Genomic DNA, 26499 nt, shown 5'->3' with positions numbered 1-26499 from the left:
TGCTTTTGAATATGCTATCTAGGTTGGTCATAACTTTTCTTCCAAGGAGTAAGCGTCTTTTAATTTCATGGCTGCAGTCACCATCTGCAGTGATTTTGGAGCCCCAAAAAATAAAGTCTGACACTGTTTCCACTGTTTCCCCATTTATTTCCCATGAATTGATGGGACCGGATGCCATGATCTTCGTTTTCTGAATGTTGAGTTTTAAGCCAACTTTTTCACTCTCCTCTTTCCCTTTCATCAAGAGGCTTTTTAGTTCCTCTTCACTTTCTGCCATAAGGGTGGTGTCATCTGCATATCTGAGGTTATTGATATTTCTCCCAGCAACCTTGATTCCAGCTTGTGTTTCTTCCAGTCCAGCGTTTCTCATGATGTACTCTGCATGTAAGTTAAATAAGCAGGGTGACAATATACAGCCTTGATGTACTCCTTTTCCTATTTGAAACCAGTCTGTTGTTCCATGTCCAATACTAACTGTTGCTTCCTAACCTGCATATAGATTTCTCAAGAGGCAGGTCAGGTGGTCTGGTATTCCTAACTCTTGAAGAATTTTCCACAGTTTCTTGTGATCTGCACAGTCAAAGGCTTTGGCATGGTCAATAAAGCAGAAATAGGTGTTTTTCTGGAATTCCCTTGCTTTTTCGATGATCCAGCAGATGTTGGCAATTTGATCTCTGGTTCATCTGATTTTTCTAAAACCAGCTTGAACATCTGGAATTCACGGTTCACATACTGCTGAAGCCTGGCTTGGAGAATTTTGAGCATTACTTTACTAGTGTGAGAGATGAGTGCAATTGTGCAGTAGTTTGAGCCTTCTTTGACATTGCCTTTCTTTGGGATTGGAATGAAACGGACCTTTTTCAGTCCTGTGGCCACTGCTGAGTCTTCCAAATTTGCTGGCATATTGAGTGCAGCACTTTCACAGCATCATCTTTCAGGATTTGATAATAGCTCTACTGGAATTCCATCACCTCCACTAGCTTTGTTCTTAGTGACGCTTTCTAAGGCCCAGTTGACTTCACATTCCAGGATGTCTGGCTCTAGATGAGTGATCACACCATCCTGATTATCTGGGTCGTGAAGATCTTTTTTGTACAGTTCTTCTGTGTATGCTTGCCACCTTTTCTTAGGACAGAAAATGTAGTAAAACACTTAGAACAACAATGGTAGGTACCAACATTATTCTTCTCGCCCTCAAAAAGAAAGCTCAGAGGCTTAAAGGGCTGGGATCTAGTTGCAAAGTAGCTGGCATCTCATTTCCTCCAACTCAAACCTGGAGCTGATGCTTAGGGAGATTTACCTGGCTGCCAGCTCTCTTCCCACTGCACAAGGGACAGGGGGACAAGGAACATAAGGGTTCTCTTCTTCTTGGCAACTCAACTTGTTCCAGGAACTTGTAGCTTCAGCATCCTCAGTCCCATCACCCAAACCTCTCAAGTGACCAAAAAAATTATTTCCCCTTGCATTTCAGTTTCCTTCAGTGGGTTTGGTGAGGGTTGGGAGGGCATGTTTCATAACTACCTAACATCAAACAACAAAGGGAAGTGCTCCCACTCTGCAGCTTTCACTTCCCAGTGCTCAGATGGCCTCTCTTACACGTGGACAACTTCTCCCAACCTGTGAGACACTTTTCTTACCATCCCCACCAGAGCAATGAGAAGCTTAGCTCAAGGAAATGAGCTGCCCATGTTCATAGCTTATTAAGAGTGAGGACAGGCCCTAAAAGCAGGTGTGATTTAAAGTCAGCACTCTTAACTGCCTCACCAAACTAAGCATGGAAAAGAAAAAAAGAGGAACTGGCACTTTTAAAAACAATAATTGTTTTGGAAAATCCAATCAAAATTTGTTTTCCAATTAAGCTATTGCTTAATAAATGACAATATTACATGAAGAACTGGTTAGTGCTTCATACAGCAAGGAAGTGTACTTCAGTCAGTCCAGACAACTCCATGACTCAGGAGGACAGTTTAACTGTGATATAGGGATGACTCCAGTTTCTACTGCCACAGTATTTATACTTTGTGATTTGTACAAACAAAACCATCTCTCATGCCTCCAACAACATCTACTACAACCCTGTGTAACTTACAATTAGACCTCGGTAAATACATCTCATGATCACAAAGAAATGAGTCAACTCTCTAAGAATGACTGGTCATCAGTCCCCAAACTGCAACCTCCAGCCCACTGATCAAGAGTCCCACTGTGTCCAAACCCCAGATGAGTAATTCCTCCAACATAGAGTCAATTTCAAAAACTTAACAGAATTGAGAGCCTAAAAATAAACCCTAACATTTATGGTTAATTAATTTCTGCCAAGTGGGCTGAGTTAATTCACTGAAGGAAAAAGATACTCTTTTCTTTTTTTCAGCTTTAGTGCGATAAAATTGACGAAACTGTAAAGATATTTCAAGGGCACATTATGATACACATTGAAGGGATTCCGCCCATCTAGGTAATTACCACATCCATCACCTCACATATTTTTGTGTATGAGAACATTTCAGTTCTCCTCTCTTAGCAAATTTCAATTATATATAGTGTTATATAAGAGTGTTATCAACTACAGTCACCAGGTTATATATTAATATTAGATCCTCAGGTCTTATTCATCTTAGAGCTGAAAGTTTGTACCCTTTAACCAACATTTGCTTTTCCCTCAGCAACTACTTTTCTATTGTTTTTGTGAGTATGACATTTTATTTAGATTCCAAGCGTAAGTGATACCGTGCAATAGTTGCCTTTCTGCTTCTGACTTACTTAACATAATGCCTCAAGGTCTATCTGTATTGTCGTTGTACATCTTATTTTCTCTTCATCTGTGTCCACTTAGGTTGGAAATAAACAATATTTTCAATAAATGGTGCTAGAACTGGATATCCAAATGCAAAAGAATAAAGTTGGGCCTCTTCATTATACACAAAAAAATGAACTCGAAAAATGGACCAAAGGCCTACACGTATGAGCTAAAACTATGAAACTCTTAGAAGAAAACACAAGACTAAGTCTTCATAACCTTTTAAGCTGCAAGTGATACCATTGAGAAACTGAAAAGACAGCTCACAGAATGAGAGGGAACACAGGCAAATCACATGTCTTATAGAGCTGGTATCTAGAATATAAAAAGAACCCTTAAAATTAAATTAAAAAAAAAAGTTTAGAAATGAGCCATGAACCCAGTTCGATCACTGGGTTGGGAAGATCCCCTGGCAAAGTTAATGGCATCCCACTGCACTATTCTTGTCTGGAAAATTCCATGGACGAAGGAGCCTGGCGGGCTACAGTCCATGGGGCTGCAAAGAGTCAGACATGACTGAGCAACTGAGCACCATAATGGATTGAATTGACATTTCTCCAAAGAATAATATGAAGGGACAATAAGCACCTGAAAAGAGGCTCAACATCATCAGCTATTAGGGAAATCAAAACCAAATAAGACATCACTCCACACACTAGAATGGATATAATCCAAATTTTTTTAAAAAAGAGGAAAAACTGTTGGTGAGGGTATGGATAAATTAGAACCCACATACATTGCTGGTGGGAATACCTCTTTGGAAAACTATTTATTTGAAACAGCCATAAAGTGGAAACAATCTAAACACCTATCAACTGAAAAAATGGCTGAGTACAATGTGGCATACTGCACAAAAAAGGACCGGAGTATGGACACATGCTACTACTCAGATGACTCTTGAAAACAAGTGAAAGAAGCCCATCACAAAAGTCATGTAAAAGTGTACAGTCCCATTCTCATACAATATCCAGGATAGGTAAATCGATCGAGTCAGCAAGTGAATTAGTGGTTGTCAGGGCTCTGAAGAGGTCTGAGCAGAAACTGGGAACAACTGCTAATGATCACAGAGGTGACAAAAATGTCCTAATGTTAGACTGTAGTGATGGCTGTATAACTCTGTGAATATACTAAAAAAACACTGAATTTTTAACATTTTCAATGGATGAGCTATGTGAACTCAGCTATGAGGTATGTGAACTACATCTCAAAGCTCTTACTTTTTATAAGGAATTTCTTTAAATAAAAAATAATCTAATATACTCATTTTTAGACAAATAAGAAAGTAGTTGAGCTTCCCTGGTGGCTCAGTGGTAAAGAATCCGCCTGCCAGTGCAGGAGATGTGGGTTCAGCCGCTGGTCTGGGGAGATCTCCTGGAGGAGGAAATGGCAACCCACTCCAGCATTCTGGCCTGTGAAATGCCATGGACAGAGGAGCCCTGGCGGGCTTCAGTCCATGGGGTTGCAAAGATTCGGACACGACTGAGAGACTGAAAACAACAATAAAGTATCCCCCGAAAAAAAGAAAAAAGGGAAATCTCAAATAATTTTAAAAGGTTGGGTATTTCTGCTCAGCAGAGAAGTAAATGCTTGGGCACTGCTCCAACTCCACTTTAAGAATAAAAATAAAACTACGAGGTTTTTTGAACACCTGTTAGTTTAAACAGGAATAAAGCGTCCCCAAGGGCAAATTCCCAGCACTTTGGAGCTGAAATTGTTCCCTGTGATTCTTAAATTATTGGTCAGCTGTCAAATGCTTTGTGAAGTTTACATTAAGTGTTTCATGGATCTTTCAACACTGAGTTTTCTTGAGACTGCACAATTTGGAAACGGCTGATTCTTAGTACCGGAGCTCCCATTCCTCTAACAATTTTTTGTATCCAAAACAGCCCTTTCAGTACTTCCTAGTAACCCACAGCCCGCTGCAGCACTCTGACAAAGACTGATTTGACAGCTTAACTATAATCTTGGCACCCACTTTTATGAGTGGCACACTTTTTTTCCTAGTTCTATTCACCTCAGTACATTTTAGTCAAGAAAAGCCTCATTTACATATGTAAACTGTGGGTGGGGGCAGATAAAAATAAATTACATCCTTTACCAACTGTTGTGGAACCAAACTGATAATCTCAGTTTCCTATCTCCTTCACTCAGGCTGCCAATCACCAGAATTGGCTCTTAACTACTCAACTGTACAGCCTCTGGACTATCCACACAAAAAAGCAACTAAATGCACGCTGGGGAAATGTCTAAATGAACCCTCTCACCATAAAGCATGCTTTCCCCTCTCCTATCACATACACTTTATCTAACTAGCTTAAACACTCAACCTTAATATGATACTTCTGAGCAATATTGAAAGTAAACTATGCCCGAAACACAGCCTGCCATCTGTATGTCAAGTTTTGAACACATATTATGGGAGTCAAGGCGGTGCGATGGTCGAATTATCTACGTTGCTGTGCCCTTTCTCCATCTCTATATGCCCTAGGAAGTAGGATCCAGTCCATGCTGCATTTTAAACTATGAGAAAAAGGCCAAAGCACTGAGTAGTTCTTATCTGGGCAGCACCATCCCACCCTTCTGTGGCCTGGTGGGTTGTTGTTAATAAACGTGATGGCAGTGTTTTTACAAAGACTGTTGAGTGCTACTGACATCTGACTGGCTTAGCTTAGACACTACATGTTACCAAGCATACTATTAATAAATACCAGCTCAGGACTCCCTCAAGAGAAAGAACTGCTTCACCCAAAATACAAACAGCACTGCCCCAGGGACCCACTAGTTAAGATCATTCCTCCCAAATGTCACAACTCAATTAGTTACAGCTTTTTCTTCAACCCTTCCAATAACAGCCTTATAGAATTGATAACTGTTTCTGATGAGGAGCTCCCTATTCTGCTTATAGTAACTCAAGCATTTATATTACCCTCAGTCTTAGAAAGATGGGGAAAGGGGAATGGCAGGACAGTGCTGGGAGGAGAAGCGGGGCATCTAAAATCTGGGAGTATGGCTGGTCTCACAATGAAGGGCAGATGGGAGAATGAGAGCTGCTTCCAGTGCTCTGCAGCGGGCTTCCTTTCCGCCACGCCACAGCAGGAAAGTGAAGTCAGAGCCTTAGCTCTGCCAGACCTCTGGCTTCCAAGAAAATACAATCCCATGACAACCCACATCCCTCTCCTCCCCACTCACCGCGCCCTGCCCCCCCATCCCATCATAAGGAAATAATTTAGTGCTTCACGCTTTTCAAAGCCTGCAGCCAGAAGCCACTGCTGGGCATAACAATTTGCATAGAGAGCCTTGTTGGTTAACCAGCTCAATCTAAATAGCCTAATACCCCTTACTCAGCAACCTGCAACTTTCACAAACTATATGGTTTAGTAAGTAGTAAGAAAGTACATTCTTAAAACTGCTTTCTGTTAAAGCACATGATCCACAGAGCAGAACTTCATGGAAAAAAAAAAAAATTCAAACGACTGCTTGGGAGTTTAAGAGAAGAGAGGGGACAAAAGGTTTAAACTGATTTTACTGCAGCAAAATACAGAGGGGGGAAAAAAAGTGAAATTTCAGCTATAAGATTATATTTAAAATCTGTATCCATGAGCTCCTCTGGTGGCTCAGTGATAAAGAATTCACCTGTCAATGCAGAGGTCATAGGTTCAATCCCTGGTCCAGGGAGATCCCACATGCCACAGAGCAACTAAGCCTGTGTGCCTCAACCACTGAGCCACCTGCTGTAACTACTGCCGTCTGTGCACCCTAGAGCCTGTACTCCACAGCAGAGAAGCCACCGAAATGTGAAGTTCGGTGCACCACAGCTAGAGAGTGGCACCCGCTCGCCAAACCAGAGAAGAGCTCATGCAGCAGCAAAGACCCAGCACAGCCAAAAGTAAATAATAAAGAAACAAAATTTTAAAAAATCTATATCCATGAACTCGTCATTGGAAAGTGAAAGTCGCTCAGTCGTGTTCGACTCTTTGTGACCCCATGGACCATACAGTCGATGGAATTCTCCAGGTCAGAATACTGGAGTGGGTGGCCTTTCCCTTCTCCAGAGGATCTTCCCCACCAAGGGATCAAACCCAGGTCTCCCGCATTGCAGACAGATTCTTTACTAGATGAGCCACAAGGGAAGCACGCTTCATTGAACTGCTCTGCAAAGACACGCAGAAAAAGCCCAATACCCACCCATCCCCTCTCTCATCAGTTACCAAATGTCCACTGTGTACAAGGCACAGGGGCTGAGCAAAGGCCACAGCGGCAGGCACCGCTGCACGCTGAAGAGCTGTGTGCAGCTGGAAGAGGATCTGAGCTCTGGGACCTGTCTCTCCTTTAATCCCTTAAGGATTTATCTAGCTCCAGAAGGTGACTGTATAAGTGACTAGATTCTCCTCGTCTGAAAGGTGTCTGAGAATGGAAGCCCCCCAAAGGAGGGATGGGCATTACTCCAATCAGAATCTCACAGTCAGCAGTGAGACTTTCTCTGGCTTGCTGCCAACCAAAAACTCCCCAGGATGGTTCTAATCTCAAACTGCCTGCCCATTACCCTTAAAAATGATTTGGGTATGCCAGAAGTTCCAGTAATTTGGCTTCTGACTGAAACTTCCCATACCCAGAGGTACAATTCCCCTTTTGTCAGCATGTCCCAATTTTCAGTTTAACGTTTGGGTGGACAGTGAGGATTTTCATAACTAGGAGCAGCTGCATGTACCCAACTATGGTCCTCCACACCCCAAGAGCCAGAGCCCATTGCCACCTTCAATGCTGCCTCTTCTATTCTGCAAAACTATGGCAACTCTCCATTATCTGGGCCAACAGGTCATTTCAGCTTGGGGAGGCTGGCAGGAAGAGGAATTCAACCAGAGCTCCCTAAAATGAGGCAGAGCTGTTTCCGAAGAGAGGAAGTTCCTGTCTCTAGAGTTGTCCGCTTAGGATAGCACAAGAAATCAAAGCACAATTGGGTAGGAGGAGCAGCAGACCCTTCCAGCCACTTCCAGCACCAGTTTTCTGGGAGTTGGTCCAAAGAGAGACAGGGGGGCCAGCTCCTCCCTCAGGCTGCTAACAGGCATGTGAATTGGTCAGCCTTCCTGAAGGATATCTGCCACGTCCAGGGCTTCTGAGCTATGCATTTTATACTTGGTTCTGCTATACTTGCCCTGAAAATATAGATTTGTTTTACCAAGATTAATATGGAAGGAGTTCAGAGCATCTTCCCCCAGAAAGCAGTTTGGCATACTGATTATTCTGAGCTAAGATTCATGAGAAACAGCAGGTGCAAGGAGGGCACTCTGACCTTCGTGTTTCTTCCTGAAAGGAGGAGATGTACTTCCTACAGGAGAAGCACCCTCCCTGCACCAGGAGGAAGACATTCTTATCAAGGACAAGAAGTTGAGATGGAGAGAATTCTCTACAAAGGGACCTTGTTAAAATAATTTGTATCTTCCTTTTACCTCCCCACACAGTTGAGTCATTTTCCCACAACTGCCTCTCCTGGTTCAATCTAATATAAAAGTAGGTCTCACTATTTTTGAGACCTTCATTTCCTTATGAAGGCTCCCAAGTGAAAGTCGCTCAGTCATGACCCACTCTTTGTGACCCCATGGACTATACAGTCCATGGAATTCTCCAGGCCAGAATACTGGAGTGGGTAGCCTTTCCCTTCTCCAGGGGATCTTCCCAACCCAGGGATTGAACCCAGGTCTCCCGCACTGCAGGTGGATTGTTTACCAGCTGAACCACAAGAGAAGCCCAAGAATACCAGTGGGTAGCCTAATCCCTCCTCTATCGGATCTTCCCGACCCAGGAATTGAACTGGGGTCTCCGGCATTGCAGGCGGACTCTTTACCAATTGAGCTGTCAGGGAAGCCCTGTGAGGGCTCCCAAGTCACATAAAATTTGTATATAAAATAAATGTGTACGCCTTTCACCTAATAATCTGTCCTTGTTAATTTAATTTTCAGATCCAGCCGAGACCCTAAGAGGGTCAAGGAAAACTTTTTCTTTTCCTGCCATGTTAAGTAACAATGTGAGCATAACAGGATGTGTGCATTTTGTTTGTGAGAAATGTGCACCAAAGGCAGAACACTGCCCAGCTGAACTGAGCTGCACAGAAACCGTAGCTGCACACTCTCCTGCTCCACGTGTGTCATGAGTCACTCCAAAGCACATCTGGGGTTACAACTTCCGACCCAACTTCAGATAACCCTCCGTCCACCACTTTACAACAATTTACAAGCTGCAACTTTTCCAACACCTGCTTCCACAAGCAACTTTCAGGTCTTTTTCAAGATCAAGTGCCAAATTTTCATAGTATTTATATATCTCTTAAACATTTTACATTTGTAAAACTGTAATATCATTTTTAGTAGGCTCCTTTAATTCTTAATGTGTCACTGACAAAACATTCACTACTGTGCTCCAAGCCATCTTCCCCACAAGACCTGTGCTTTGTACTGTTCTGTTTGGCAGAGTGTGATTTTTAGGAATGCATAGTCATGTTGTATGATGGAAGGACTATTTCCACAGCTCTAACCTAAAGTAAGAGGTATAGGGCTAAAAACAAAAAAGATTTTTTTAATATACTAAACATGTACTAAAGGATAATTAGTGAAATAAATGTCAACATGATCAATTAAATGTGATGTAAAATTTTCTCATTATTACCATATATGGAAATGTCCATAATGTTTGAAAATAGGATATAAAACAGTACACAAAGCATAGTCTAGTCTAATTTATTTTGTCTATTTTATTTAGTTAGTTAGCTTTTAGCCATGCAGCTTGTGGTATCTTTTTAGTTCCCCAACCAGGGGTGGAACCCAGGCCCTCAACAGTGAGAGTGCAGAGCCCTAACCACGGGACAGCCAGGGAACTCCCAGTCTAATTTATTTATTTTTTTTTAATACTAGAATGAAATAAAACAAAAAACTATCAGGGTTTGTTCTCTGTGGGATTACAAATGCTACTCATTTTCTTCTTTGTACTTTCCTGTATTTCCCAAATTTTCTATAACTATATATTATTTTTATAAAGCAGAAAATACTGTTAATTCATCATTTGCTAAAAAAATTGAATTAGTGGCTAGCAAATTGACCCACTCTTATCCTTTAAATATTATATATTATAATCTTTGCAGAATTTTAAGGAAAAGACAATAAAGGGGAATTTTCTAGTGCGTGGTCCAGTGGTTAGGACTCCACACTTTCACCATAGTGGGGCACAGGTTTGATCTCATGGCCAGGGATCTCACATGCCTGTAAGGTACAGCCTAAAAAACTTTAATAAAATAACTTAAGGCTATAAAGAAAATAGAATACTGAAAAAAATTTAACATCCACCCTACCTTCCCCTTAAAAGGTAACGAAGAACAAAGAAGCGGAAGCAGAAATGGAATTGACCACCAATATACAGCCTGAAGTTCAAGCATGAATAATTACATAAATGTAAATGATCTAAAAACCCAATTAAAAGGTAGAGATTGTCAGAATGGATCAAAACACAAGTCCCAACTACATTTGTTTATAAGAGACAGATTTTAAAATACAGAACACAAATGAGTTAAAAGGGTAGCTTGGGGCTTCCCTAGAGGCTCAGTGGTAAAGAATCTACCTGCCAGTGCAGGAGACACAGGTTCCCTCCCTGTCTGGGATGATCCCACATGCTGTGGAAACAACTAAGCACAGGATCCACAACTACTGAGCCTGTGCTCTAGAGCCTGGGAGCTGCAACTACTGAGGTCCGCGTGCCTAGAGCCCAAGCTCCACAACACGAGAAGCCGCTGCAAAGAGAAGCCTACAACTAGAGAGAAGCCCCTGCTCGGCACAACTACAGAAGTGCCCACGCAGCAGCAAAGATCCAGCATGACCCAAAAAATAAAGAAAAAAACAATGTGATATAAAAAGGGAGCAGGGGTAGTACGGTCATCAAAGACTTGAAGATAAACAGCATTACCAGAGATAAAACGAATCATTTTACAAAAGGATCAAGCCATTAAGGAGATATATCAATCCCAAATGTGTCTATAGACCTAAAAGTTTCAAAATATATTAGACAAAAACTGACATAACTCATGGGAGAAAGAGACAAAAATATAATCATATTTGAAAAACGTAACATCCTTCTCCCAGTAACTGACAGTATTAGACCGCTCTATCAGTAAGATAAAGATGATGAGCACAACACTAACTACCAACCTGAACACTATATCCAATAACTGTAGAAAATAAATTCTTTTCAAAAGCACATAGAACATTCACCAAGATGTATCGCACTGTGGGAAATTAAAAGGAAAAATATATACAGAGTATGTTCACTGATCACAAGAGTAAGAAAGTGAAAGTCGCTCGTGTCCGACTCTTTGCAACCCCATGGACTGTACAGTCCATGGAATTCTCCAGGCCAGAATACTGGAGTGGGTAGCCTTTCCCTTCTCCAGGGGATCTTCCCAACCCAGGGATCGAACCCAGGTCTCCCGCATTGCCAGTGGGTTCTTTACCAGCTGAGCCACAAGGGAAGCCCAAGAATACTGGAGTGGGTATAGCCTATCCCTTCTCCAGGGGATGTTTCCAACCTAGGGATCAAACCGGAGTCTCTTGCATTGCTTGTGGATTCTTTACCAACTGAGCTATCAGGGAAACCCCCTACAGGAGTAAACTAGAAATCAATAGCAAAAATACTTCCGGAAAATTCTCAAATATTTGTAAAATAACAATACACTTACAAATAACTCACAGATCAAAGTAGAAATCATAGGGGAAATTAGAAAATATTTTGAAATGAATGATATCAAAATGTGTGGGACATAAAATGACCCATTTTAGAGGAAAAAAAAGATTTAAAATAAGGATCTAAGTATCTTAAAATAGTCAATAAAATAACCTAAAATAAATAATAATAGATTAAGCTGAAAGTAAGTAAAAAGAGGGAAATAAAGAGCAGAAATCAACGAAACAGAAAACAAACAACAATTTAAAAGGTTTCTTTTACAACACTGTTCAAATTGATAAACTCTTGGAGGCCTTAAAAAGAAAAAAGAACACAAATTACTAATATCAGAAATGTTATTTGGAATATGTTACCTTGATACAAACCACTAACAGAATCCTACCAAAGACCTGCATTTAGAAAATCCATTACATTAACCCCAGTGGGGTTGAAAAATCAGCAAGGGATGGCATGATTGGGACTAAACGTTGGTAGGAGGATTAACAAGCTGACTATATGGGAAAATTAGCAGGCAACAAAGAGACTAGGGGAGGAAAACCAGTTTACATGACACACGTTTCATCTTCCTGCCTCTAAATGAACCCCCTTAACACTCTGGCGGCCGTCATTTGGTCAAGCCACGATGTGATTAGTGCCGTACACACGAGGGTAGAGCTATCACACTAGTTCTTGCTAGCTTACGCTCCACACGGTTAGTTATCTCCTTCAGTCTCCATTCCCTCCTCCTCCTATGGGTCTTCCAGTATTGAAGAATCTGGAATATGCAACATTTCTCAGACTCCTTTGCTGCTTGGGACCTGACAACTGGCAACACTCACAATATTTGGAAGATGAAAACTTGGCAGGGGACACCACCTGCTGCAAGGCCTGCCGCCAGGCAAGATTCTAGAACAGGACAGGCGGTTGCAATGGACAGACACGGGGCTCTGGTGTGAAGCCACCACCTGTGTGGGTGTCGAGGCAGTCGTGGTGATGGGAGCAGCCTGGGCTTCCAGGCTCCTGGATTACTGCTGCAGTTGTGTGCTCTTAAAGCCCACAGTTCAAAGGGTGGCCCCTGACGCTTGTTCCTCTAGGTCTTTTATTTCTTAAACAGCTAATTACCTGCATTAAATCCTTTTCTGCTTAAATTACTCAGAGTGGTCTCAGTTTTCTGCTCTGAACCCTGACACACCCGCATCACCAGTTTACAGATGACAGAGTTTAATACTGACACACACAAATTTCCCCCATTTGATGAACAAAGAAAGCAAGGCTCAGAAAACTTAAAAACTGGGAACAGTAGTGAGCCCCCCAACACTGGAGAGGTTCAAACACACCAGATGTAACTTGGCAGAGGAATTTTTAAAAGATCTCTAAGCTTCAGATGGGGAATTAAAAGGGATGCCTTTCAAAGTCTCTTCCAAAAATTTCCAATTTCAGTCTACCTCATCAATCACCATACAAACAGCCTAACCTGGATCCAGAACTAGACATGCCTCCCTAGAATTTTCCAAAGAATAAAATCCCTGTAGATTAAACACACAAACAAGAAAAAGAAGAAGAAGAAAAAGAGGGGCAAGGGAAAAAGAATAGAGGGAGAAGGAAGAAGAGAAAAATCAAAGGGATGGAAGTCACCTCTACATTAAAATTTGGCAGGTTACTGGAAAACTTACAGTAAATAAGCTTCAGCGTCCTGCAATTTGGAAAGAGGAAGTACCCAAGCCTCTTCAGGGCTGGTCTTTCCAAGCTCAGGCTATATTGGGGTTTTCCTGGTCAGAAGACGATTTTGAGAAGCTGAGAAATGCTAAAGATCCTCTTCTAGGAAAAGTGTTTAGAATACACACAGACATATGTGTGTGACCACAGGGCTACATGGAACCCCCAGAGCCCATTCTCAGGGACCCAGCTTTCCACATGCTCCCCTGGGTAGGCTAATCTCCCTCAAGGGACCCGCTGCTTGCTGCCTTTCCTTTCCCAAGCATAAAGGAAAAAAGGTGAGGTACACAAATCTCTATCAGGTATGCAGAAGGAATTTTATACTCAAGTTCATCCAGCATCAATTCACCAGTTGCTCCTAAGCATGAATGGCAGTCCGCTGATTTACATTATGCTAGGTACCCAATGAACATTTATCAATTGACATATAGCTTTAGGGGTTGTTAGCCTTTATTTAAAAGGAAAAATAGAAAATGAAATAAGTCAACAATGTCCTAGGATTCTGAGGAATAATGCTATGAAAGCTGGAGAAAATTCATAATAACAGAGTATCTTATTATAGAGAACAGTTTCATTACTATGGTTACAAAATACTGCCATTATTTCTGAGAACGCCACTGGAGGAGTTCAATGAGCAGGGAGACAGGAACAAAAGAAATGAACTCTTCCCCAGTTTTGGTGAGCCACACATACTAAGGATCAGAACATTAGGCGACTCAGCCCTCGGTTAAATTACTGTGATACAAAGCACTGGAAAATAAATCCCATAAAGACCTCATGGGCTTTGTTTCAAAGAGCAGTTGGCCAGTTTATAACAAATGATACTTAAACAAACATTAGCCTGATTTTCCATCTTTCCTAGTTATCTTTGCATAAATAAGATTGAAGGGGTTGTGTGTATGCGTTTTCCCTACTTTTGTTTTGACTAGACAGTTTTCACGAGGGGAAAAATGCTGTCTAATCACTATACACTGTAACCTTACTTCAAACCCACAAACTGTCTCAAAGTTTATTCTGTGATAAAAACCTACCCTAAGTTTTTCCAGAACAGCTGCTTTCCTTAAACATCAGCTCAACTTTAATTTCACAAGGCAAACTACACAAGAAAAGCCAAAAGTAAAGTCTTGCTTCCTTCAAAATTCAAACAGATGTTTTGTGTAATCAAAACAATCCACTATTTGAATCTCCTGTACACATACTGCACTGACTTCCAGGTTATGTTCTAAAATCTTTAAAACACTGACTAGAAAATAAGAGGATATCCCCACTGGAAATGTTTTAACATTCATTTTAACGAGGGTTGCAAAGGTTCACTTTGGCATTAAGGACAATCAAGGTGTTTTAGAGGAGTACTTGATTCACCTTGCTCTCAGCGCCCAATCTCAGCCATAAATCCAACTAACAGCAGCAATATGCAAGGACAATTCACTTACAATGCTGCTTGACTTAGGACAAGGAAAGAACACAAGATCTTTATCTATAATTACCATTATAATTAAAGCCACAGAAAGCAGCTTAGTCAAAGGATAAAATGGAATTGTGTCCAATGGCTAGCTCTGCAGACGTACCACACTGTACAAGGACGTCCTTTTTAATGTCAAATTATCATAGATGAACAGGCCACATATCACTTGTCCTGCTCTCATATACAAGTAGATGATGCCTTCCTTATTGCTCTGTCCTTTCTAAGGTTTGATTTACATGAAAACACCTGGGAAACGGAAACACTTCTGAGTCTCACATCTAACACACTTGCAGATACTAAGTATCTTTGGGAAATCTAGAGGTGATATTGACAGAGGAAACAAAGGTGGGAAGCAAGCACTGGGCAAGATGTTTTTCCCTTTTACCTCATTAGCAGAGAGATGATTTGGAGGCTGCCTTCTACTCCCAACAGATCGGCCTGATCCCAGCAAAGTAAGCCCACTCAGACTTGCCTCAACCCTAAGCCTTGTCAGCTTGCCAGGTCAGCTCTAAAGCTGCCCAAGAAAACAAATCTGAATGAGCAACTTTCATGTTGACTTTCCACCTACAACGGTGATCTTCACTCTCTTTACTGTTTAAGGTCAGTGACAGACTTCTTTCCAACAACCTGAACTTGGCTAACTACACAGAGACATCTCCAAACCACTCTTTCTGTAACAGTTTAGCTTCAGTCAAACCACCACCTTTGTCAGTAAGGTAGGGCAACAATATAGCCATTTTACTGCATCTGGATTACATTTTATAAAATGAATAGAAAAAACTGCCAACACTAGTGATAAGCACGGGACTCAAACTTAATGCAACTAAAACAGAATCTTTCACACAGCAAGAAAACAGGGATCCAAACACCATCTAGCCAGATGGTATCTGCATAAACAGCTGTAAAGAAAAAGACCAAAGTTAAAGATGATATTAAAAATGGCTGAACCAGGGGGCTTTCCTGGCAGTCCCGTGGTTAAGACTTCAAAGAGTGCAGGTTCGATCCCTAGTCAGGGAGCTAACATCCCACATGTCTTGCTGTGGCCAAAAAACCCAAAACATACACAACAGAAGCAATATGACAACAAATTCAACAAAGACTGTTTTTTAAAAAAGAGGAAGAAAATGGTTGCACCATATTGTCAATGGCATCTGAAAAGGGTGAAATTGGGATTTTCATTATTTTAGTCTTTTGGGAATTGAAACACCCATACATACACACTATTAATACATAAGCCTATTAGCCGACCGTCACATATTTACATTTACTTAATTCCTCTGAAAAAATTTCCAAAGTTGAAGGAAGAGGACCACTACACTACTTCCTGGGTATAAGTATAAAAAGCCTGGCTGCAAATGAGTGGCTGGTACATTTAAAAAACTGCCTTGGTCACCCTGTAATTCAGCAAAGAGGTGAATCAAACATGGTACCTACAACGTAATCCCAACTCTGCAAAGTAAAATTATATGTTAAATCTGAGTCAAAATATCAAATACAGTTCTCTCTGGGTGAGGATATGTATTTCATAAATACCCCCTCACTGTTCAAAAGAGCATCAGTCATGAAAAGCATGAACTTTTGTACTTGGATCCCTTCCAAGTGTGGAAGCAACACGTGATGTAATGTGGACCTAACATTTCCAATCACTGTAAACAACGAGCTGTAGAGAAAGAGAGTTGTGTAACCAAAAACACACAACAGGGGGTTCATCTAGTCTACAGTACATGCTCTGTCTAGGAGGAGAGAGGAAGTGTACCCACGCAGTAACCAGGGAACAACTCCAGTGTGTCAGACGACTATGTTCTAGGTGGTACAGACAGGTTTGGGGTGCAAGTTCCGAAGGATCTCGAAAAGTAAGGGAAAGGTCGTTTCTGAGGAGAAGGCTTCTTGAGCTTGGCCTTAAATGAGAGATTTGGGTTTTACAGAGAAAAAGGAGAGACACCTCAGAGAAACCAGTACCTTTATCTGGTACGTAATTTACTCTTCAAAGAAGTCTTCATGGATTGATTGTGCTTGTGTGCTTATCTGTTTTAAGCTACAATCTAGAGGTGAAAAGATGCCCTGATAAGGAAGATCGACCAATTCCAGTTAACACTTAACAGAGGCCACCCCCTAAGAACCTCCTGTGGGAACTTCAGTTATCTCTAACTCCCATGACCCCAGGTTTTGTTAACCAGCGGAATGATGAGAATTGGTGAAAGCTGCAAGAACTCTCGATACACAGCTGCTGCTGCTGCTAAGGCACTTCAGTTGTGTCCGACTCTGTGCGACCCCGTAGACGGCAGCCCACCAGGCTCCACCGTCCCTGGGATTCTCCAGGCAAGAACACTGGAGTGGGTTGCCATTTCCTTCTCCAACGCATGAAAGGGAAAAGTGAAAGGGAAGTCGCTCAGTCGTGTCTGACTCTTCGCGACCCCATGGACTGCAGCCCACCAGGCTCCTCCGTCCATGGGATTTTCCAGGCAAGAGTACTGGAGTGGGGTGCACAGCAACTCTGCCCAAACTCCTGCATGAAGAACTTGAGCAAACTTTATCAGGGCTTCTAGCAGCCTAAGGCTGCATTGCCTGGGATGACACAGCTGCCTTCTGAGTCCTTGTGCGGAAAGGTTCAAGGCTGGGAAAAGAAACTTATACAGTCAAGATGAGCCCTGACCTCCCTTTCTTAACAGCATTATACAACCCTGAGTCCTTCCTCTGCTCCTGCAGACAGCAACAGGCAGACACATTTCCTAACAAGTGTGGAATGTCTTTCTCAAGGACTTAAACTCCTTTCCTTTAAAATGAAGCCCTCTGGAAAGATAGGGCCTATCTCTCAGTCTTGGTGGAAGAAGAGAATCTAACTTGCTAGCCAGGAGACCCTGCTAGACTCATCCCCCAACCCATATGAACAAATGTCTCACTTCCCTAACTCTGCTTGGGCCCCCACTCACTCCTCCCTTTAAAACTCCCTGCTGCTGCTGCTAAGTCACTTCAGTCGTGTCCAACTCTGTGCGACCCCAGAGACGGCAGCCCACCAGGCTCCCCCATCCCTGGGATTCTCCAAGCAAGAACACTGGAGTGGGTTGCCATTTCCTTCTCCAACGCATGAAAGGGAAAAGTGAAAGGGAAGTCGCTCAGTCGTGTCTGACTCTTCGCGACCCCATGGACTGCAGCCCACCAGGCTCCTCCGTCCATGGGACTTTCCAGGCAAGAGTACTGGAGTGGGTTGCCATTGCCTTTTCCCAGGCACCTGTACATCAGAACGCAGCTCAGCTCTTTCCGTCAATGAGTGATTACCAAATAAAATCTGTTTTCATTGCTTTAACTAATGTCCAGTTTTATTTATCTTTGACAATGGGGAGTCTCTGGGTGACTTTAGACAATTAACAGACGTTAGAAACAGACTTTTGTTGGGGAAAATCTCAGGAATCAAGTAATATGATCTGGCTGGAAATACCTTGGCATTTCTGCCCTTATATGAACTGGTTATAAGGACAAAGTGAGTCTTCTGCCTGAGAGGGGCACCGTGGGTTTGACCTATCGAAGAGGTCCTATGCTTCGGCAGTCCTGGGCAAGTTCTTCCTTCTAGAAGGTTATCTGCTCCAGGTGAACATGCAAGCTGCATGTTGCTTCACCAAGAAGGACAAAGAGCTGCAACTTCGAGAAGCCACAGGTCAGGCTGTGTACCTGTTCTGTGCCTGCCTGCCGATAACTATCTGCGCCAGTCGCAGAATGTGGTCTGAGACTCACTGTCTATAACCTGGACCGCTGTGAGGAAGAAGCTAAACCTCGCCAGACTCCTGACAACTGCCAATAACTACCAAGACGGCCGCATAATGAGGTATTTAACACGGCCTTAGGGTCACTATGAAAGTGAAAGTCGCTCAGTTGTGTCCGACTCTTTGAGACCCCGTGGACTCTGAGTCCATGGAATTTTCCAGGCCAGAATACTGGAGTGGGTAACCTTTCCCTTCTCCAGGGGCTCTTCCCAACCCAGGGATCGAACCCAGGTCTCCCACACTGCAGACAGATTAAAGAAACCAGCTGAACCATACGGAAGCCTAAGAATACTGGAGTGGGTAGCCTATCCCTTCTCCAGCAGATCTTCCCAGCCCAGGAATTGAACTGGGGTCTCCCACACTGCAGGTGGATTCTTTATCAACTGAGCTATCAGGGAAGCATCATAGCTCTTTACCAACTGAGCTATTAGGGCCATTATGAGCAACAACAATGAGCAGCAGTTTCTGATTTGTTCATATTGTATTTAGAATAATAAGGAATAGCAGTCTCCCAATTAAAAAATCCGACTCAAGTCAGGTGGCGCAGTGTTGAAGGCCTGGCTCCACCACCATGTAAACATCAGTCAAGCTAATTTATCTCTTGCAGTTGCCTCACCTGCAAAAGGAAGCCAAAATGAACGTTCCTCGACCGCACAGAGTTCCTGTGAAGTGTAAGTGATATAATGTAGGTAAAAACAGCACACTTGTGGACATGAAATAAGCTCCAGCTATTGTTACTATTATCATTAATGCTTATACCTGCCTGGAGTAAAACCTGCCAAGCCTTACTCTCAAATTGCCTTGATAGCGGTTATCTAAATTTTCCAATTATATATTTCACCTCTGAAAGGGCGTCCTGTCATTTTTCAGTAGTGAGCCTACCTCACAGTTCCAGCCCCAACTAGCCTTTAAGTTCCAGGAGAGCAAGGATGCGCTTTGTTCACTGCCTAGAGGCCTTAGCACAGTGCTGGGTACCCAGAAGGTATAGAGTGACCATCCTCCTGTGATTTCTGCTTCCATTAGCATCCACCAGGGTTTCCCTGGTGGCTCAGATGGTAAAGAATCTGCCTACAATGCAGGAGACATGGGTTTGATCCCTGGGTCAAGAAGGTCTCCTGGAAAAGAGAATGGCTACCCACTCCAGTATTCTTGCCTAGAGAATTCCATGGAAGAGGAGCCTGGCAGGCTGCCGTCCATGGAGTCACAGAGTCAGACACGACTGAGCAGCTAACAGACTAGAAGCCAACAACCCAAGCAAAATCTAAGTGTATCAGAGTCAAAGCAAAAATAAAACAACCTGGAGACTGTCCAGGTACAACTGGGTGACAGCCACCAAGATGTGGGGGGTCCCTGACTCTATACCAAATCCTGTACTAGAGACATTATTGCATGTAATCCTCCCAATAACCCTGGGAGATATTAGCATACCCATTCAACAGCTGAGGAAAACTGAGGGTAAATAATACGCACAGTCACACCAGCCCTTAGTGTCCGAATTTCCCCAATTCAAACCCAGACCTGAGTCCAAAGCCCAGGCTATTTTCTGGGTTACACATTGTTTCAGTTAAGGTCCCCAAATTTCTATCTCCAACTTCAAACTTCTCCCAACTTAAAAATCCAACTGATAACTGGCCATCTCTATTTAACTTCTAATAGGCATTTCAAATGTAGCAAAGCCAGAAGAAAACGATGGGTTTTTCTTGCCAAATATCCTTCTTCCTCACCTCAGTGAGACACTGTCATCTATTCAGTTGCCTGGGTCACAAACAGAATCTCATTTCCACATTCCACTTCTAACCCATGCAAAAGTCCAGCTCTACCTCTAAAATATGCCCAGAACCAACACCATCCCACCGTCAGCACTACTATGCCCTAAATTAAGGTAGTACACTCTCTCCTTGGCCTATAGCAATAGCAGATCGCCAGGATTCAAGCTCCACCAGGAAGGATTGTGGTTCACTGCTGAAGCCTAGAACACTGCTCACACCCAGGAGGAGGCGGTTTAAAAGCATTCACTGAATGAACGGTTCTGACTGCTCTCACTTCCACACTAGTCCCTGACACACTCAAATCTTCATGGCGCCCAAAACGATCTTCTAAGTGTAAATCAAGCCACAGTTCTCACCTGCTCAAAATCCCCCAACAACCTTTCCCTGTAAGAGAAATAAAACCCAAATCCATCGGTGACTGACCCCACCTGGCCCTACCTGCCTCTTTACCTCATCTACGACACTCCAGCCTCCTGGACTCTTCCAACACCTCACTATTCCTCAAACACCCTGGAAGGCTCGCTACCCAGACCCTCACATGGGTGCTTCTCCATCAGTCTCAATTCCAAGGGCATCTTCTCAGACAGACTTCCCCAACAATCCTACAGAGGCCGCTTTGCCCACCAGGACCTGTTACAGCATCAGTATTGTTTACTGGTTACAGTATATTATTGTTTCCTTGCTCCAATGTTTATATAATGCCACCCCATCCCTGCCCCAGCAGGAACAACCACTGAAGGCAGAGATGATGTCTGTCTGGCTCACTGGCCTATCTCCAGCTCTTAGCACATAGTAGGTGATGTGATATTGTGATATAATCAGGAATATTTATTTGGTCTTCTACTTGGGTATGGGAGGCCCAGAAGACTTAATGACAACAGCTAAATGCTGAAATGTGCGGGGTGCCAGACAGGGAGGAGGGTGGTGGTGTAGGATTAGGCCCCTAGCCTGGGGGATATCTGACATCCAGGTAATGTCAGAATTAAACTGTATTGTTGTACATCCAGTTAATATCCGGTGAGTTGGGGAACTGACTGGTGTGGAGTAGGGGGTGGGGGCTGGTGGGGTCCGTAAATTGATGTCAGAAGTGATGTAAGTAAAAACAGTGCACATGTGCTCAAAAAAGTTGTAAGGATTTCTAGACTTGGATACTTTCTGACGGGGCTGTGTTTGTTTTTTTTTAATGTAAACTTAACAGTTTCATTCATATGAAATCATAGCGTCATCACCCGCCTCCCAGCGTTGAGACCCACCACAGTGAAGCCTCAAGCGGTCCCAAGAAAGAAGAAGTTAACTTCCCTCTGATGAACAGCCAGTATTTGGTTCTTTCCAAAATCCTGAGAAGGGGATTTTAGAAACAAGTCATAAAACCCTGCCAAAATATCAACCATACCAATAATTCTTTTACAAGACCCACTTGAGTACTGGCAATAATTTTCCGAGCTCTAAATTACCCACTGGGAGCCACAGAAAGCCTCAAGGGGCTTTCAAGCGACTGGGGACAGGTGCCTCGAAATATCGTAACCTAATCACTATATAATGAGGGGTCACCTCAAAATGGAACTCCCTCAAAACGACCACAATGAACGATTTGCAAAGCCTTCTTGAGATCTGGAATATTCTGAAAGCCGCCTTGTGAGGTCCACTTTGGTCTCCAGTGCCCTCTCTTGTCACTTTGCCTGACAGAAGGCAAGTCATTCCACCTCAAGTTAAAAACCTCGATTTCCTCATCTCTGAAAAGACCAGCTTGAACGCATGCCAAGGACAGTATTACACCTCAAAAACCCAAGCGATAACTTCTCACAGGGCCACTGGAAAGAGGTCGGATTATCTACCAGTCTAATCGGTGGCTATACAGAAACCCACAGCTTAACCCCTGCATCCCTTACGGGCTGGCCTGATTACCGCAAGGCTGAATGTACCAGCAAGCAGCGACAGCCGGGCTAGACTCACTGGAAAAAACGAACCATTAAAACTCTGTAAAGAAATGCTGATAATCAACATGTCTGAGAAGGTGGGAGAGCAACGTCTGGCAGATTTTACCTACTTCTTCCTTCCTAACGCTGCAAGAAGGAATGAAAGCAGCGTTAAAGGTTAACACCTACTACCAATTCTGCCCTGACGTACTGCCAACCCGTAGAAGACGCCGATCCCAAGCGGGCACAGGTGTTTTAAGATCTCGGGAGTTTAATAGGCGAGAGTTACAAACAGGCTCGGGCAAGTTCACAGCTGAAAGGGGGATGAGAACGCTCGAGGTTCCTACCCAGGCGGCGCGTTCGTGTCCAGCCAGGGTTGGGTCGGGAAATTCAACAAGCAGGGCTGACTCTTCCCTGTGCCGACACCTGAGCCCTACGGTTTGGAAAGCAGGCTTCTCTGTTCTCGAATGAACAGAGCCAGAGTTCTGGAGCCTTGGGAGACGTCAAGCGCAATACGCCTGAGCCAAACGAGCCGAGTTTCTTTCAGGGCATGGCAGAGGAGTGGTTGCCCAAACCCACGTCTTCTCTGGATTCACGGGACTGGCAGAGCCCGGTGGCCTACAGAGCTCGGCTCCACACACTCGTGCCCTGGAGAGTAGGCGACACGCTCCAGAAACAGTCGGCACCTTCCGCCCGAACCCTGCCTGCCCCGCCCTAAGCCAAGTTCCTACCTAACGCCCAACGAGAAGACCTCGGGGTCACCTCTCGGGCTGCCCCCCGTGTGCCTCTGGTCCGCCCGCCGAAGCAAAGGGTTTCCCCGACGGCTGAGCGCCGCGCTCCGGCCCGGGGCACTCACCCAGGCGGCGCGGGGTCACCCGCCCCATTTTCGGCGGCGGAGGCGGGACGCACACCCAGGGAAGCCCGCGGTGCCTCGGGCTACTGGCCAGGTTTCCACCGATCCGTCTCCCTCTTCTCACCTGGCCCGCACAGCACCGCGCTGACATAGCGGCGGCCGACCACCACCACCCGCGCGCTCGCCCGCTTGCAGCTTCCCTCCGGCGCTCCTGGCTAGCTCCGGCTCAACCGTCCGCCCGCAGACCGCTCACACCTCCACGCCGCGCAGCACCAGCTGAGCTTGGGGGACCTAGGCCTGGGTGAAAACAACCTCCGCCAAACCCCGCCCCCCCGCTGCAGGCCCCGCCCCGCAGCCCACGCCCCGCCCCGTCAGGCCGCCACCGCCCTCAGCCCCTCCCCGTTCCCGCCCCTTCCCGGGGCACCGCCTCCGAACCCCATCTCCCGCGGCTCGCACTTCCGCTGGCGTCAAGCAGCCGGCGGTGGTCATCACTTCCCGGTGCTGCGCTGGACTGCGAAGTCCGACCGCCGACAGGCTGGCCCGGCACTCTCGGTCCCCGGCCCTGAAGGGAGCAGCGCCCCCAATCCGCGGCTCCGGTGGAAGAGCTGGTTGCTGACTCCAATAAAGCCTTTTGTGAATGATTCCGAGTGCCCTGCACTGAACCGGCGCGATGAGGATGGCCGGGTGCTAGTCTGTGCTCGGCCTCGTCCTGAACTGGTGTATGCACGGGATGCCTGTTTCAGAAGTCCCTTTATCTTCTTCATCTCCCAATAAAGTTTCTCAAACTTTGGTAAGATTCCCTCTGCCCACGCTACGAATCCCTGGTCACTTAGCTGTCTTGGCACGTTACCATGGCACCTTAAGGGATCCAGGGAGAACCCTTTCTGTGCTTCCCTGTTTTCCAGTCTCTCCTCCACCACCCATAGGAGAGCACATCCGCGCCCAGGGACTTGGTTTGCATCCCGCCTTCCTCTCTCGCTTCCCAGGTGGTTCAGAGGTAATGAGTTCACCTGCCAATGTAGGAGACACAAGGGGCGCCGGTTCAGTCCCTGGGTGGAGGAAGACCCCTGGGAGGAGGAAATGGCAACCTTTTCCAATATTCTTGCCTGGAAAAATCCCTTGAATACAGGAGCCTGACGGGCTACGTCCATGGGGTCACAAAGAGTCGGATGCTAGTGAGCACGGATATTTGTGACATGCAGAAACAGTTCTCCCTACCTAAATCTCCTCATGGCCACTTCCCCAAGAAGAGGAATTTCTGTTAGTGCAAACTTTGCACCAAATTCCTTTCATTCCTTAAAATAAGGATTATTCTCTGTATTTTAGAAATGGGGCGACTGAAGCTCAGGCAATTTAAATAACTTGCCCAAAGTTTAACAGTAAAGCTGAAAAAGCAGTACAGGGACTGGAAGGCACGTATCTGATCCCCTGGGACATGACACAAATCTGACCTTCACCTTTGGCAAAGTAGTGTCTGTTGGCAGTTGAGGAGATGGAAACTAAGAGAAAAGTCCATGGGAACCAATGCTTGGATTATGAGCAGCACAGACCCTTCTAGAATTGAGACAGGCTTCCAGAGTGCTTGCACCTGGACAACCTTCTTGAGCAGTAGGATACAGGGAAATTATAAGTGACTAAAAATAACTGCACACATGCACAGTTGAGACAACCTTGAGCAAGAGGATACAAAAAAAGTCACTACAAGTTTTTGAGGTGCCAGGAGCTAAAGCAGGGTACATGCATGATCCCTGTACACTGCACCACCAAAGGGGTAGACAGACACAGTAAGGTACCTGTACGCGTGCTCAGTCCTGTCCAACTCTGTGCACCCCTATGGGATGTAGCCCACCAAACTCCTCTGTCCGTGGGATTCTCCAGGTGAGAACACTGGAGTGGGTCGCCGTGCCCCTTGCCAGAGGATCTTCCTGGCCCAGGGAATGAACCCACATCTCTTATATCCCCTGCATTGGCAGGTGGGTTCTTTATCACTAGTGCTGCCTGGGAAGCCCATAATAAGGTTCACCTTTTGCCAAACCCACTCATCCATCCCTATTGTTACACCAGTCAAGGACCCACGCAGCCTGCCTCCGAGAGCTCGCAAGGGTACCCATTTCTTGCTTCTATTCCCTGGTGATGAAACTGTTGTTGTTCAGTAGCCCAGTCTTGTCTGATTCTTTGCAACCCCATGGACTGCTGCACGCCAGGATGCCTGTCCCTCACCATCTCCCAAAGTTTGCCCAAGTTCATGTCCATTAGATTGGTGATGCCATCCAACTGTCTCATCCTCTGACACCCTTTTCTCCTTCTACCCTTAAACTTTCCCAGCATTGGGGACTTTTCCAATGAGTCAGCTGTTCTCATCAGATGACCAAAATACTGGAGCTTCAGCTTCAGTATCAGTCCTTTCAATGAATATTCAGGGCTGATTTCCCTTAAGGTTGACTGGTTTGATATCCAAGGGACTTTCAGGAGTCTTCTCCAGCACCGCAGTTCAAAGGCATCAGTTCTTTGGTGCTCTGCCTTCTCTATGGTCCAGCTCTCCTAACCGTACATGGCCACTGGGAAGACCATAGCCTTGACTATATGGACCTTGGTGGACTGAGTTGTCTCTGCTTTTCAACACACTGTCTAGGATTATCATAGCTTTCCTTTTAAGAAGCAAGTATCTTCTGATTTTATGGCTGCAGTCACCATCCACAGTGATTTTAGAGCCCAAGAAGAGGAAATATGTCACTACTTCCAACTTTCCCCCTCTATTTGCCATGAAGTAATGGAGCCAGATGTCATGAACTTAGTTTGTTTTTTTTTTAATATTTGGGTTTAAGCCAGCTCTTTCACTCTTCTCCTTCACCCTCATCAAGAGGCTCTTTAGTTTCTCTTTGCTTTCTGCCATCTGCATATCTGAGGTTGTGATGTTTCTCAACCTTTATTGGGGCTGGAGTTTCTTGCCTGAAATTCTCTTCTGGCCCCTTATCAATTTCTGTTGATTAAAAGGGTCCAAGAGTGGTGGTCAGTAACAATCTCCTTGAATCTCAGGTGCCAGCATTTAGAGGAAGAGAAATAATGGAGCAGGCCCTACTCAGAGCCATGGTAAGTAATGAGAAATGCCTCCAACTAAAATTTTTAAAATAATAATTTAAAACAACAACAACGACAAAACCAGCCTAAACAGTACCAGATTGGTGCAGCCACCTGCTTGGTGGCTGTCTATGACTCATCAGAAGCCAAGGATCTCACTGAGACTGTCTAGTCAGGTTCACTGTTGTTTGGGATGGTCATTCTGGCCCCACTTCTCACCCTGGGAGACTACTTGGGTGCCAGGAGTTTCTGTTCCCCTGGGGAGGGGAAGGTGTGAAATCCACTTCAGTTTAAGCCTGCTGGGGCTATGAAGTCTCCTCACCTTTTAGGGAAATTGGAGCATACCACTGGGTTACAGGCAGAGCTCGTAGTAGGATCCAGGCCTCTTGAATCCTGAGCTTTTTTTTTTTCAAATCTATGTCAAATGTGGAAGGATTCTATGATGAT

The 26499-nt window shown here is 44.5% G+C and overlaps 1 protein-coding gene across 1 annotated transcript in view; it reads right to left on the bottom strand.

Annotated features, from left to right (window-relative positions):
* SERINC5 (serine incorporator 5) overlaps positions 1-23290 on the bottom strand; it is a 107371-nt gene extending 84081 nt beyond the window's left edge. The window contains exon 1 of the mRNA XM_040225872.1: positions 23099-23290. Coding sequence (XP_040081806.1) covers positions 23099-23125 — 27 coding nt within the window. The 5' untranslated portion in view covers positions 23126-23290. The remainder of the gene's footprint in view (positions 1-23098) is intronic.
* Positions 23291-26499: the final 3209 nt, after the last annotated feature.

The sequence above is a fragment of the Oryx dammah genome, unplaced genomic scaffold, assembly GCF_014754425.2.
Source record: "Oryx dammah isolate SB20612 unplaced genomic scaffold, SCBI_Odam_1.1 HiC_scaffold_26, whole genome shotgun sequence".
Classification (NCBI taxonomy): domain Eukaryota; kingdom Metazoa; phylum Chordata; class Mammalia; order Artiodactyla; family Bovidae; genus Oryx; species Oryx dammah.
Note: the sequence above shows the minus strand (reverse complement) of the source record. Positions and strands in the feature narration are given on the sequence as shown.